This window comes from Schistocerca americana, chromosome 9, assembly GCF_021461395.2.
Source record: "Schistocerca americana isolate TAMUIC-IGC-003095 chromosome 9, iqSchAmer2.1, whole genome shotgun sequence".
NCBI classification, from domain to species: Eukaryota; Metazoa; Arthropoda; class Insecta; order Orthoptera; family Acrididae; genus Schistocerca; species Schistocerca americana.
The window spans coordinates 45,482,324-45,496,259 of NC_060127.1; the positions used below are offsets into that span (position 1 = coordinate 45,482,324).

The 13,936-nt window shown below is 37.0% G+C and overlaps 2 protein-coding genes across 5 annotated transcripts in view; one reads left to right on the top strand and one right to left on the bottom strand.

Annotated features, from left to right (window-relative positions):
- Positions 1–7,954, bottom strand: part of LOC124550865 — a 106,172-nt gene extending 98,218 nt beyond the window's left edge. For 2 of the 3 annotated variants that reach the window (XR_006967735.1, XM_047125608.1), the window contains exon 1: positions 7,806–7,952. Coding sequence is in view for 1 of the 3 variants with exons in the window: in XM_047125608.1 (XP_046981564.1) it covers positions 7,806–7,813 (8 nt within the window). In the remaining 2 variants the exon portion in view is untranslated. Of the gene's footprint in view, positions 1–7,805 lie in introns of all 3 variants that reach the window. The other variant, XM_047125609.1, reaches the window with a different exon arrangement.
- LOC124550866 overlaps positions 4,815–13,936 on the top strand; it is a 57,671-nt gene continuing 48,549 nt past the window's right edge. Inside the window, exon 1 of one of the 2 annotated variants that reach the window (XM_047125612.1) lies at positions 4,815–4,910. The gene's annotated coding sequence lies outside the window, so the exon portion shown is untranslated. Of the gene's footprint in view, positions 4,911–8,145; positions 8,227–13,936 lie in introns of those variants that run through there. The other variant, XM_047125610.1, reaches the window with a different exon arrangement.

Here is a 13,936-nt window from a genome sequence, read left to right on the forward strand (position 1 = left end):
GCTATTTGTATGAGTTGACCAATTCCAACCAAATTCATGGTTTCAATCCTATCTCATCAACCAAAAGCCCTAACATTCACCAATCAACTTCTATTAAACCTCCCCAACACCTCTTCTGTGTTACCTGCAGATGATACAAATTTGTCCTTTCAGTCTTCTGCAATAAAAGTACAAGATTAATGAGACAGCCAGTAGGCTCCTCTTCTGGCTACAGGAGAGTAAGTTGTTGCTGAACACAAGCAAGACAGTTAATATATTCTTCTGTCCATTCAGAAAACATCCTGCCTAAATGGAGCCCTTAAAAATTCATGGTATAGAAATTAAACAAGTAACAGAGACATTTTTGTGGGTGTGGACTGATAGTAGATTTCGGAGCAGAATCACGCCATGCACTCAGAATTCTCAAGCAATCATGTGATCTAACATTCTCAAAACTGGGTATCATGAAGTTAAACACTCAATAGTGACATATGAGATCACTGTTTGGACGACTGTTCACAGAAATAATTTAATAATTTCCTTGTAGAACTCATGCTAATAAAAATAATGAGAAAATACTAATGCAGCTAACCACCAGTCCTGCACTGATGAGCTAAAAACACGACTACCTGCTTAATAGGTGGTTTGTCCATTTTTGGAACAAAATACATCACTGCTTCTGTATATCAGGAATCCAACAGTTTGTTTGTAGGCTTGTGGAGGTATGTGCCATTATATGTCTTTGAACAGGTCAAGTAATTTTTGTAAATAATGGGCTGCTGATTTTTGCATGCAGTGATGGCGGATGATAGTGACCCAAATGGGTTCCGTAGAATTTACATCAGATAAATTTGGTAACCGAGACATCAATGTGAGTTCATTGTAATGATCTTCAAGTGACTGTAGCATGATTCTGGCTCTGAAACATAGACAATTTTACTGCTGAAAGATGACATTTTCATCGGGGAAGACATCGAGCATGAAGTGATGCAGGAAGTTCACAGCAGTCAACATGTCTTCAATTACTACAACAGGTCCCATGCAAGTGGAAGAGAATTTCTCCCATAGCATAACACTGCTCCCACAAGCCTGTGTCCATGGTGCACTGCACGTTGTGAGCCAACATTCATTTCAATGACGGCATATGTGTAGATGACAATCGGCCTACTGTAGCAAAAATGTGATATACTGAAAGAGTCAACATATTTCCAATGATCAACAGCCAAATCCCAATGGTCTTGGGCCCATTGTAATCATAATTGATGATGTTGTTGGGTCAACATTTAAACACATAGGGGTGGTCTGTTGTGGAGCTCCATGTTCAACAATGTATGATGAACAGTGTACTCCAAGACACTTGTGCATGCACCATCATTGTGCTCTTTCAACTGAGATGCCACAGATCTCCATCTATCCTTCTTTACAGAGCAGATAAGTCTCAAAACCACTCATTCTGTGAATAAACGTGGACATCCAATGATTTAGTACCTAATCGCAGTTCCATTGTCCTTCTACCTCTTTCTGTAGACGCTCACAACAGTGCCACATGAACATTGACCCAGGTTTTCTGTTTTTGAGATACTCATTCACAAGCTCTGCCTGATAATAATCTGTGCTTTGTTGAAGTCCCTTATCTTAATGGATGTCCCCATTTGCAGCCCACATCTTTGCTAGGGTGATCCCTCATCTGTGGCTGCTCCACTTACATACTTCTGTTACGTCACATGCACACAATGCCACTGTGTGGCATCCAACATCATGGTGTGCAGTGGTTATAGTATTTTGGCAGATCATTGTACTATAAACTGTGTTTTACTTATGCAGAGTAGGATAGAAAAGATGATCCAAAGGCTGAGGACAAAATATTAATCAGAAGTCATGTTGTGGAAAAAATATGGCAACCTACTCTTCAACAAACAACTCCTATCCACTAGAAACAAAAATGAAAACATTTAGGAACACTGTAAAGAAAATGCTACATTTTGTATTCTGCTGATGAGTACTTTAAGGCAAACTTGCACTGTCTATATGTCCTCATTTGCTCCCTCACAAAATTAAGTTTTTTATTTTTCATAGTTTGTCAGATACCAGAACATGTAGACATCAGAATAGGAAAATTAAAAAATATCTGCATCATGTGTAGAACATAATACATACTGCTAAAATGTTGTTGAAACACATCTAAAGTTTTCATTGTAAACTTAAAATGGTATCTCTCCCAGGATTTATATTAGGCAGTCACTTCTGCAGAAAAGCACAAAATTGTGATGACAGCTGTACCTACATTAAAAGTGATGTAATATTTGTACCCATTCAATTCCCAGAAGATATCCCCAGATAAAGAGATCCAGAAATACAAGAACTTGAAATATGAAATGTGAATATAGCCATACTTTTGTTAGTACAGGACCCATAGTAGGGATACAAACACTTTGCTACAAAATTTATAATCTCTCCTTTACAAGTTAACAGAAAAAAACAGATGTCTGATTCTATGTGATGACTTTAATATTGATTTTTCTGTTTAACCTAAGCAATAAACTGAATGACTGAACCTCCTCTTCATATGTAACATGAAACCTACATTATAAACAGCAGCACATGTAAATAATACATGAGTTCCAAAATACACCACATATTTACTATTGTGCTTATGAAATAGGTTTTGGGGATCACACTGTATGAATGATACCACCTGCCTGGTTAGCCAAGAGTGCTAATGCACTGCTTCCTGGACCCAGGTAGGCCTGCCGGTGCCAGATCGAATCCACACAGTGGATTAACGATGATGGCCCGTCTGCCAGCTAGCCTGGATGTGGTTTTAGGTGGTTTTCCACATCCTACTAGGTGAATACTGGGCTGGTCCCCATGTCCCACTTCAGTTACATGACTCACAGACATTTGCAAGACGTTTACACTATTTCATGATTTACACTAGATGCAGGCAGCCAGGGTACACTGATTCCATCCCAGGGGATACCACAGGGTGGCAGCAGGAAGGGCATCCGGCCACCCCTTTAAATTAACCATGCCAAATCCATTGTAACTTTCCTGACCCTGTGGCAATTGTGGCACAAAGATGAAAAGCAAAAGAAAGACTGTATGAATGATACCAAGAAACCAAATCATTCTGTACATCCCAGTGAATCGTCAGTAACTACTGCTAGAAACTTCAGTGTTCAAAACATAAATTCACATAAATTTGGTAAATTATTAAGCGCCTTCCAGTGCTATTTTGAGTTTTGATTTCCACTCAGAGAAGGGAAAATCATAAAAAATAATACAATAGGTAGTTCGATCACTCCATGCATACAGGTTTCAAAGAAGGAAAAAATATTTCTCAATCATGTACACCCAAGCAAACTGAAATCATTCCAGAATTTGATGTTTATTTTAAAAGATACAAACAGATCTTTAAGAAAATTATCAGAAAGGGGGGGGGGGGGGGGGGGGGAGGAGGTGGAACATTGTCAGGAGAGAAACTGGCAGCACCCAAGAAAATCACTGCAACATTAATCTGCTTAAAAGTGGAAACAAAATTACTGACTCGTGCAGAATAGCTGAGGTATTTAATGCATGTTTCACACATGAAGCATGTAATCTGACAGAGAAACACCAAAGAACAGCTTTTGAAAATAGAGACCAGCCCAAAACTTATTTCAATGCAAGAACATTCTTTTTTTATCCAACAGATGAAAAGGAAATACTGAGAATTAAAATAAAAATTTTCTTTGGGCATAGACAATTTGTAACAGTGCTAACTAAGCCCCTAACTCATCTCTGCAAATCCTCATTATTTAGAGGTGTTTTCTAGAAAAATTAAAAATGGAGAAGGTAATATTTTACAAAAGGCACATTACATTCAAAGAGAAAAATATTATTGTAGTAAGTACCCCACACAGAATCAGGAAATATAAGAGAACAGACATTGACAATTTTGATTTTGTGAATGAACCCTTGACTGCAGTAGACCAGAAGGAACATGTGTGAGCAATATTTCTGGGCCTCAAAAAATCTTTGATATGATAGACCACAACTTACAGCTTTGAAAATTTGAATATGTAGGTATTAGGGAGTTGGTACATGAATTAGTGACATCATTCCTCAAAAGCGGAAAGCAGATAGTAGAAATCACACACCAGGAATAGAATACTATTTATACCTACCATTATAAATGAAAATAAATTATGTATGATGTGCCTGAAGGATCAGATTGTGCTAAGAGCTGTTCTTGATATTTATCAATGACCTAGGCTCGTCCAGCAACTACCAGAAGGCTACAACATTTGTAGATGACCTGAATGTATTGATAAAAGGCAAAACTGCTGCAGAACTGCAATGTAAAATAGTAAACTGCAACTCACATTTTGCAGAATGGTTTACCACTAGCAATCTTGTTGATGATGCAGAGATAACTGTCACAGTGGACCTTTATACCACACAAAACAAACATCTATTAACACTCCCCTCCCTATATATCTCTTTGGTAAACAATTATAAATGGTAAATTTCACAAAATTTCTTAGAAAACGGATTCAGGGAAACATGAAATGGAACATACATATCATTTACATAAGTTAGAAGATAAGCATGATTTACTAGGCCATAAAAATACCTGTACTGGGTGTACAACAAAAGAAACAGTAAAAATGTGTGTTATACCCAAGCAGAATAACTGTTATGATATGGGATAGTGGGCAACTTGCCAATTAGAAAAAGCTGTTTCACAGTACAAAAAGAGGATGATAATAGTGATTGAAAATGCAATTCTCAGAAACGTTTGCAAACTGTATTCAAAATACTCCAGATACTAGCACTGTCCTGCCTGTATACTCCTGAGGTATTACTTATGTTAACAAAATTTCAGAGGCCAAAGAAAACTTAGTACGTAAAACTCAAGCAGCTCAACAGGCAAAAATTGGATCTTCACAGTGAGTATGCAGACACAACCCTCAGACAAAATGGACCACTGCAAACTGGGAAAAAACTTTACAATAAACTTCCCCACTGCGTCAAGACAAAAAAGAAATATAAAAATTCAAAATGGCTCTAAAAATACTTTTGCAAGATAGATACTATTTTACTGTAAGTGAATATTGGTGGCATAAATTTAAACTATTTCCCTCTTTCTTTTGTGTGTATAAATCACTTTTGGTGTATAAACTGTACTATTATGTTAATGTTTTATATTATACTGTTTTATTGTACTGTGTACATGCTAAAAATTATTTATGGTATTGAATTAATTTTACTGTTGAATATCACTTATTTAAAACCGTGTTTTAAGGTACAAAAAGCCATATTCTATGTCAATGATTTAATGAAATGATGCTTAACAATTTGCATGGTAATATAGCAGCTACACTGTTATCTACAACCACCATTAAAATACTATGCACTTGAGTGTATGTGAAAACTTAGTATATTAAAAAAAGATTTTATCAGTTTTACAGACACACATTTTATCAATTTTACAAACAGACATGTAGTTAAAATGTTGCTGCAGTTCTCAGTGTGGGGTAACCTACCGTAACATGTGGTACAACTTGTTACTATAACAATACAATCCCTCATGCATTACTTTTTGATTCTTGTGTCATATTATGTTGACTCATGAGAGCAGCAAAACTGTTCAAATGCAAGGAGAAGGACATCTAAATTAAAGTATATAAACATGAAATAAACTTTCCATTCGCTTCATCATACAAGGTATGTTCGAAAAATTAATTAACTACATTTGAAAAAGCTTTATTAACAGCGTCTGTACAAAGGGTTGATATTCTTGAAATCCCCCTCCATGACCATATACAATTTTTTCCACCGATTCTTACATGCCCGTAATGTTCTCTCAATTGCTCATACCAATCTTATTCTGCACTACTGCAAAAATGATGGATTACTGCTCACTGTAAACCATTGGGTTGCAGACAGGGTCCACTGATTAGAGCTGTCATAGCTACCATGGACAGCTCTGACCACAGCTGTCAGTGGCAGTGGTCATGTATGAGGTATGCTTGCTTCTGTGGAAGTGGTGTGTTTTCTTCAGTTATGAAGGTTTTGGCTGAAAGCTGTATCGTGTAATGGTCCTTTTGTTGTATCTGTTCAAAGCACATTGAGTCATCTTTACAAGCAGCAATCTATCCTTTTCGTAACACTGCAGAATAATATTAGAATAAGCAAGTTTAAATTGTCTTTTCTGACACTGAGGGTGTGGTTCTTGAAGAGTTTGTGTGTTTTCATGCTGAATAAGACTTTGGCCGAAAGCTATAATGGGCAACTGTCTTCCCCTGAGCCTATCTGCAGCTCCACAGGGCCTCCCTACAGTGAGCAGCAGTCTAACCTTTTCCTAACATTGTTAATATTTCAAACTGAAGTTTCCATTGTTTAACCTTACTCTGTTTTGAGGGTGACAGGGAGTGTCATTTGGCACACTGAACTTCATCTCTGGGTTATACTGAAATGTCCATGTTTCAGCACCAGTAATGTTCCTTCAGCTAACTCATGATCAGCATTCAACTGGCCTTTAGCTAATTCATAAATAGTTTGGGGACCAGCTTAATGCACATCTTTTGCATGTTCAATTCCTACAAAATGATATGTGATGCACAACGGTTTTTGGTACACTCAGAGTGTTAGCTAACACTCGTTTGATGGTCAGCATTCAACAACCCACACACATGAGTCACAGTTTCATCAGTTTGACTAGTTGGTGGCCATCCATAGTGGGGAGTCATCATCCACCCCTTCCTGATGTCTCCCTTATAACTTGCACTTATGGAAGACAAGACTCCTTGTTAAGCAGTTTATGACTTTCTGCAGCTTTTTTGCTAAGTTTTGTGCAGAACTTGACTGTCTAACATTGTTTGAAAGTACTTCCAATACATGGCCTTCAAATAGAAGTGCTCTAAATTAGCAAACCTGACAGCACCAGTGCTTGGAGTAGACTGACCTAGTGTGTAGTGTAAAGCTGAAGGTTCCCCCGTCCCCTGCTAACTCAAATGGCCCAAACATAGTGCAATCAGTTGGGGAATGGCAAAAAAATATATTTCATGACCTTTTAGACATTCTCTGTATAACAGAATTTATTCAATAATTCATGCATCATGTTCTATAAATCCCACATAAGGCAGAGCAATCTTGTAAGGTTTTGCATTAACAGAGCCATTGAAGACTACTATTGTAATCTATATTAAGAAACATTTAACAGTAGTCTAATCTGTGCATGCTGATAATTACATTTATTGCTTTAAATACTTGTTAGAAATGCAGTTACTTCAAAAAATTGGCCATTATGCCACTCAACTGCTGTTTTTAATCCTATTTTGCGGTAAACATTTGTGTAGCTCTACTGATTTCAGTCAACACTGTCAGACTGTATGCTGGAAAAGCTAAAAGTGTGTAATGTGAATGTTAGTATTAACTGAAATTTACAAGAAATGAATGACTTGGAGCATATGTGTGAAAATTGCTAGAGACTTCTAAAAAGTTTGGTTATGAACTTTACACTATAATCTTATTGCACACTTTTGTGAAATAAATACTTTTATGCCTTATTTAAAGAGCCACTTAAGATTTAGCCATAGAATGATATTGAATGATTGTAATAATATTGAATGATTGTATGCTAGTTATGCTAGGAGTATTGTACTCAGGTCAACACAAAGAGAGAGATTTTTAAGTTCAAAGCAGGCAAAACTGAGCTCCTTTTGTTAACTTATACATTTGCTGGCGCCACCCCAGTATGCCTCCCTGCTTTACCATTGGTATGAATATTGATTTATCAGCAGAAAATGTGTGTACTACCAGATATTATAAAAATATCTTACCACTCCATGGATGTAGTTACAGAAGAAACAGATATTGTCCTGCAAGTACACAATCAGCAGTGCACATGTGCAGATAAGACTTTGACACTTTGGCCTGACCTGCACCTTTAGCTTCACTCACATTTCAAGTGTCACAAGCCATAATAGATCAATACAGCAGCTGATGCATGTGATATTTGTCAACAGTGTGTCATAAATTCTCTATTTTTTTTAAAAAAAGCAAAAGAATACCTCATCAGGCATTACTTCTACAACAAGTCTAAATACTTGCACTGAGGAATGTAAATTCTGCCCAACCTTAATATTTTTATCAGATAGCTCTTCATTTTGCAAGTACATAGAGAGCTAATAGTGATCTGTGTGAAGTTAAAGTGCTGTGTTTGAAGTATTAGATAATAATAGCAGCTGAGTAATATAGCAGGTGAAGCAATTGCTTCTTTTCAGAGAAGCAAAATGTGTAGTACTAAATTCTACACAAAACCAACTGTTCACTATGGAGTGAATTGAAAATTGGATATGTCAAAGATTCTACATGTCAAATCTCACATTTGTCAGGAAATTAAGAAAAACAATATATCTCTTTTTGTACATAAATAATTTGTATCCAGAACATTCACCTTGCAGTATTGTTCTGTATCCAGAAAATTGAGAAAGTATTCTGATGGCACAGAAAAGAAAAGAATATTTATTAACCTCATTCAATTACCTTTGTCAAAGTTTACATTTGGACCAAGTTTTATACAATAATAAATTACATATACAGAAAACACACAGTAAATAATCAGTTTATTTAAGAAATATAAGGTTTTATCATCACTTAGACTAAACAAATTATATGATGATTAGTGTTTATGAATTCTTAAACTGAGTAGTATTCATGGTATTTGAGCCAAGTTTTAATATTCTCTTATATTTATTTAGTGGTACTGTACAAGCTGAGTCTGGTAACTTACTGAAAACTGCTTAAGCAATTATAGTTATTATGGACTAGAGCAAGTCTTGGGAAGAAAAATCTGAGTAACTGTTTCTGGTATTGTGTACATGCACAACATATCTCTTGTTGATTTTTTTCATATATTCTCTAGTAAATATTAAACAGTTATATATGTTCAGTTTACGCACTATTATGATGCTGAGAGATCTAAAGTAGTTTCTGCAGGTCCCTCTGGGTGTTAATCCTACTACGCATCTGATTGCATTATTCTGTTATCTAAAAATATATTTAGTACCTAGTAGTCCAGTCAATGAAGGAAAATTAGGGGAAAAAATTGTGTAGTCACAAATTTTTGCACCATGCTAAGGGGGAGTGTCCCGAAAACATTAAAAATTCTGAATGGTGGGCTGTGAACATTGGAGTTAATGGTCATTTAAAGCTCACTTTTTTATGTTCCTATCAAATGGCTCAAGAACTATGGCTCCTAGTGAAAATGTTCCCTAGAAAAAAATTAAACTATTTTAAATTTATACAAAATGGTCCTATTCATTTCTCCTCTAGACCTAGTAGCTTCCATGTTGCAGGGGATGGAAAAACCACAGATAATTTATAAAAATAGTCCTTTAAGGGGATAAATTGGTGTTTATTGTTAAATGAAATGCTTAAGAACAAATATTAAATATGTGTGTCACATCTAAGTGCACTAGAAGTATATTAAGGAATAAATTGTGTTATGAGGGTGTAACAAGGCAGACTGACACTCCTGGGGAGGGGGTGGGGGGGGGGGAGGGGGTGCGTGGTGAGGGGGGTCCACAAAGTGTGATAACATAATACAAGCACTAGAAAAGCATAAGGGCAGATTCTACATAAATCACTGTACCCTGTTATACACTGTTGGAGGAAAATTGAGTTTTAGTCATTCTGTATGGCAGTTGTAGTGTTCTTCCAGGAAAGGCAACTTCCCACTAAGCGTGCTGCTTGCTCTTCAGTTAACAGACAGACTATACTTCACCAGCTTTTCCTGTCCAGTTCTCTTATGTGAGTGGACAAAATAACTTGACTGGGCTTGTTTTTATATAATTGAGCTATTCTCAGTATATTAAGTGACCACTTTTTCGCAACTGTTAAGACAGCTTTTATGTAAAATACATTTCCGTAAACAATGGCCAAGAAGTGCTAAGTCATATGTGTGATGTCATCGGTGACATGTGTAGTGTTGGTGGGAAACTGGTTGGATTGATACCCTATGAATGTGTGGTAAGTGAATCAACTCATTGCAGCCCACTTTGAAATGCCAGCAGTTCCCGCATGGAACCAATTTATGCAGTCTATCAGTAACAGAGTTAATGATGAGAGAAGTACAGTAACTTTCTGATCATTCATTAATTCACTGCCAAGTGACTACAGTGCAGTTATGTAGCTTTACAATGTGCTGTCAATGAAAGACAACAGCAAGAGACCAGCCTTGGCAGCCAGAGACTGTAGTCATGTGTTTATGAGTTGTACGTGTGTGTGTGTGTGTGTGTGTGTGTGTGTGTGTGTGTGTGTGTGCTTTTCATGAAGGGGTTTCAGGCCAAAAGCTTCTTGTTTGATGGTCTTTTTGTTGTACCTATCTGCACTTCATCATCTCTGTTATGTGGTGGGTAATAGTCTATTGTTTTCATAATTTTGTCATTATTCTATCCTGATTTTTCCATTGTCTAAACAAACAGAATGTAACATATGCAATTGCTGAGCATTGCACTGGATACTCAATGGAGTATGACAAGACAACAATTTTGGCCACAGCAACATCCTTTTGAGACTCCATCATAAAAGAATCAGTGGTAATTCACAGACAGACAATCTTATCAACCGTGACAATGGCTACCAGCTAGATAATGTGTGGAACCCCGTCATCTCTTCTGCTCCAGACGAAGACGTCAGAGTACTCCAATGGCCTCAGCAATTGACAATGCCGAAGACAGCTGAGTTCAGCAGTTCCACCAGCGAGGGCGCTGCTGGTGGGCGGTGTGGTTTGGCTGTCCATATGATTTTGACGCATGCGCAGAATACTCGCTGCACGCTATATATTACAGAATGGAGGGCATCTTTGTCAGTCTTCGATGGCTCACCTGAGGATGGCTGGCAGTTGTCCAGTCAAAATATTGTGGATGGAAGCTAATGATGACCGGCTGCAAGCCCGAAATCTTTTTGAATATTTAGTTCGCCGGGAAAATTTTAAATTTCACAATGTTACTCTTATCACCACAGAAACTACTTATGTAATTTAATGATACAGAATCATGATCTGAGGATGGAAATACTATCACATCACATGATTCTTCTGTAGTATTGAAACTGACAAAGATATTGTCAAGACATACTTCATCTCTTGTTGGTCTATTATTGATAAAGTGCAGATTGTACTGTCTAAGAAAATTTTTGAGCTCAGTTACGCTATGTTTGGCTGCTGTTACATCAAAATCTGCATTCAAATCTCCACCTATTACAGTGTCATAATGTAACCATTTTGTCTTTCTAAATACATCTAACAGCATGTCCAGTTTTTCTAAAAATACACTAATGTTACCCTTAGGTGATCTGTATAAGGCTACTATCACTAACTTAAAATTGTCACTAACTGTACCAGTGGCTTCAAAATTCAGTTTGTCACACAGCTAGTGTTGATCCAACCTATTGATGGAGTGGCTGAGGGACTGGTTAGTATACATTGCCACACCTCCCCTTTTATGCACTTTTCTATGGTAACCATTTTCTATTTTATAGTTATCAAATTTGATAGCTCTAAGTTCACCTCTGTTGCCCAGTGTTCACTTAGAAAAAAAAATCAAATTTTTTACAATAAATTCTTTGTCTTTTACTCCCTGAACATTCAGACAGCAAATTTTAAGAACAGAATTGTTATTGTCTTTAGAATGAACAGTTTGGTTAGGAGCTATAATATCTTTTACACTACCTATTTTATGGGCTTCTTCATCTTGCTGTGTTCCACTAAAAAATCATGTAAATGGAGAGGAGGCACTGTTTTCTGTTTACCCACAACAATGTATACTGCTTCCTCTGCTGTAGTTCTCTTCCTTCCTTTCAGCAGGGATGTAGTTATTGTTGCTGGTGTAACTTCTGCTGTGGTTTGTGGAAGTGCTTCTATAGCTGATACATTTTCTACTACTGCTTCTGATGAAGCCAGTGGTAACATGATGTTGATGTAGGCCTAATTTCTTCTAGAGATGTAGCTAGAGATGTTTCTTCCTCATCTGCAGTTGGTGCATTCTCAATTTGTTTTGTCATTGGCAAGTTATTTACTTGATACAGTTGTTACAAATCTAAATAGTTGGGGCTACAAAGTAAGTGTGGTTGACACTATGCTTGAAAATCACAGTGCAGTAATCATGAAGTTTTGGGCAAATCAGCAAGTATTCAACAAATTTCCAACTGGCATTCAAATTATGTCTTCAGAAGTAGGGTTATTAAAAAGAAAAAATTAAATGGTTTCAGAACTGCAGTGTCTTCTACAGATTAGCATCAAATATATTAAAAATTGACACCAAGTGATACATTCACTTCCAATTTCCAGGCTCTTAATGCCAAATTTGATGAAAATTTTCCACTGAAACCCAAGAGATATCCACTTGCCAAATCAAAATACACACAGAAAACTTTCGAATTAAAGCACTAGTATACCTCTAGTTTAGCTAAAATAAAATGCATTGTACAACTGCTAAATCATAATTTGTGTCAAAGCCACTGAAGTAATTGATTTTAACGACAGATTCTACTGCAGTTATTTATAAGCCAAAAGGATTTACAGAATGAAGAAGAGAAAGGAAGGGAGTAAAGCACCAGATTTATTGAAGAAACCCACAATCCTTGCAAGGCAGCATGGGGACTTGTTAATGAACATAGGATAAGGCTCACCTATTGCTTTAATTTTTGCAGTCCAGATGAATTTAATGAATATTTTATAAACACAGTGGAAGTACAGTAGGTGAATTTCCTGACTTCAGAACAGATCCTGCAGTTGCTGTGAAATTTGAAAATAAATGGAGCATGATAACGTGGAAAAGATTGTACCCAAAGGCATAATAAAAATAGTAAAAGACTACAAAGATTCAGAGAGCCCTGTACTATATTAAAAACTATAATCTGTAAAATTGCTCAGTCACTGTCAACAGTAATAAATAAATGCTGCCTCACTAGGGAATTTCCAGACTTCCTGAAAGTTGTTGTTGTTGTGGTCTTCAGTCCTGAGACTGGTTTGATGCAGCTCTCCATGCTACTCTATCCTGTGCAAGCTTCTTCATCTCCCAGTACCTACTGCAACCTACATCCTTCTGAATCAGCTTAGTGTATTCATCTCTTGGTCTCCCCCTACGATTTTTACCCTCCACGCTGCCCTCCAATACTAAATTGGTGATCCCTTGATGCCTCAGAACATGTCCTACCAACCGATCCCTTCTTCTGGTCAAGTTGTGCCACAAACTCCTCTTCTCCCCAATCCTATTCAGTACCTCCTCATTAGTTATGTGATCTACCCATCTAATCTTCAGCATTCTTCTGTAGCACCACATTTCAAAAGCTTCTATTCTCTTCTTGTCCAAACTATTGACCATCCATGTTTCACTTCCATACATGGCTACACTCCATACAAATACTTTCAGAAATGACTTCCTGACACTTAAATCTATACTCGATGTTAACAAATTTCTCTTCTTCAGAAACGCTTTCCTTGCCATTGCCAGTCTACATTTTATATCCTCTCTACTTCGACCATCATCAGTTATTTTGCTCCCCAAATAGCAAAACTCCTTTACTACTTTAAGTGTCTCATTTCCTAATCTAATACCCTCAACATCACCCAACTTAATTCGACTACATTCCATTATCTTCGTTTTGCTTTTGTTGATGTTCATCTTATATCCTCCCTTCAAGACACCATCCATTCCGCTCAACTGCTCTTCCAAGTCCTTTGCTGTCTCTGACAGAATTACAATGTCATCGGCGAACCTCAAAGTTTTTATTTCTTCTCCATGGATTTTAATACCTACTCCGAATTTTTCTTTTGTTTCCTTTACTGCTTGCTCAATATACAGATTGAATAACATCGGGGAGAGGCTACAACCCTGTCTCACTCCCTTCCCAACCACTGCTTCCCTTTCATGTCCCTCGACTCTTATAACTGCAATCTGGTTTCTGT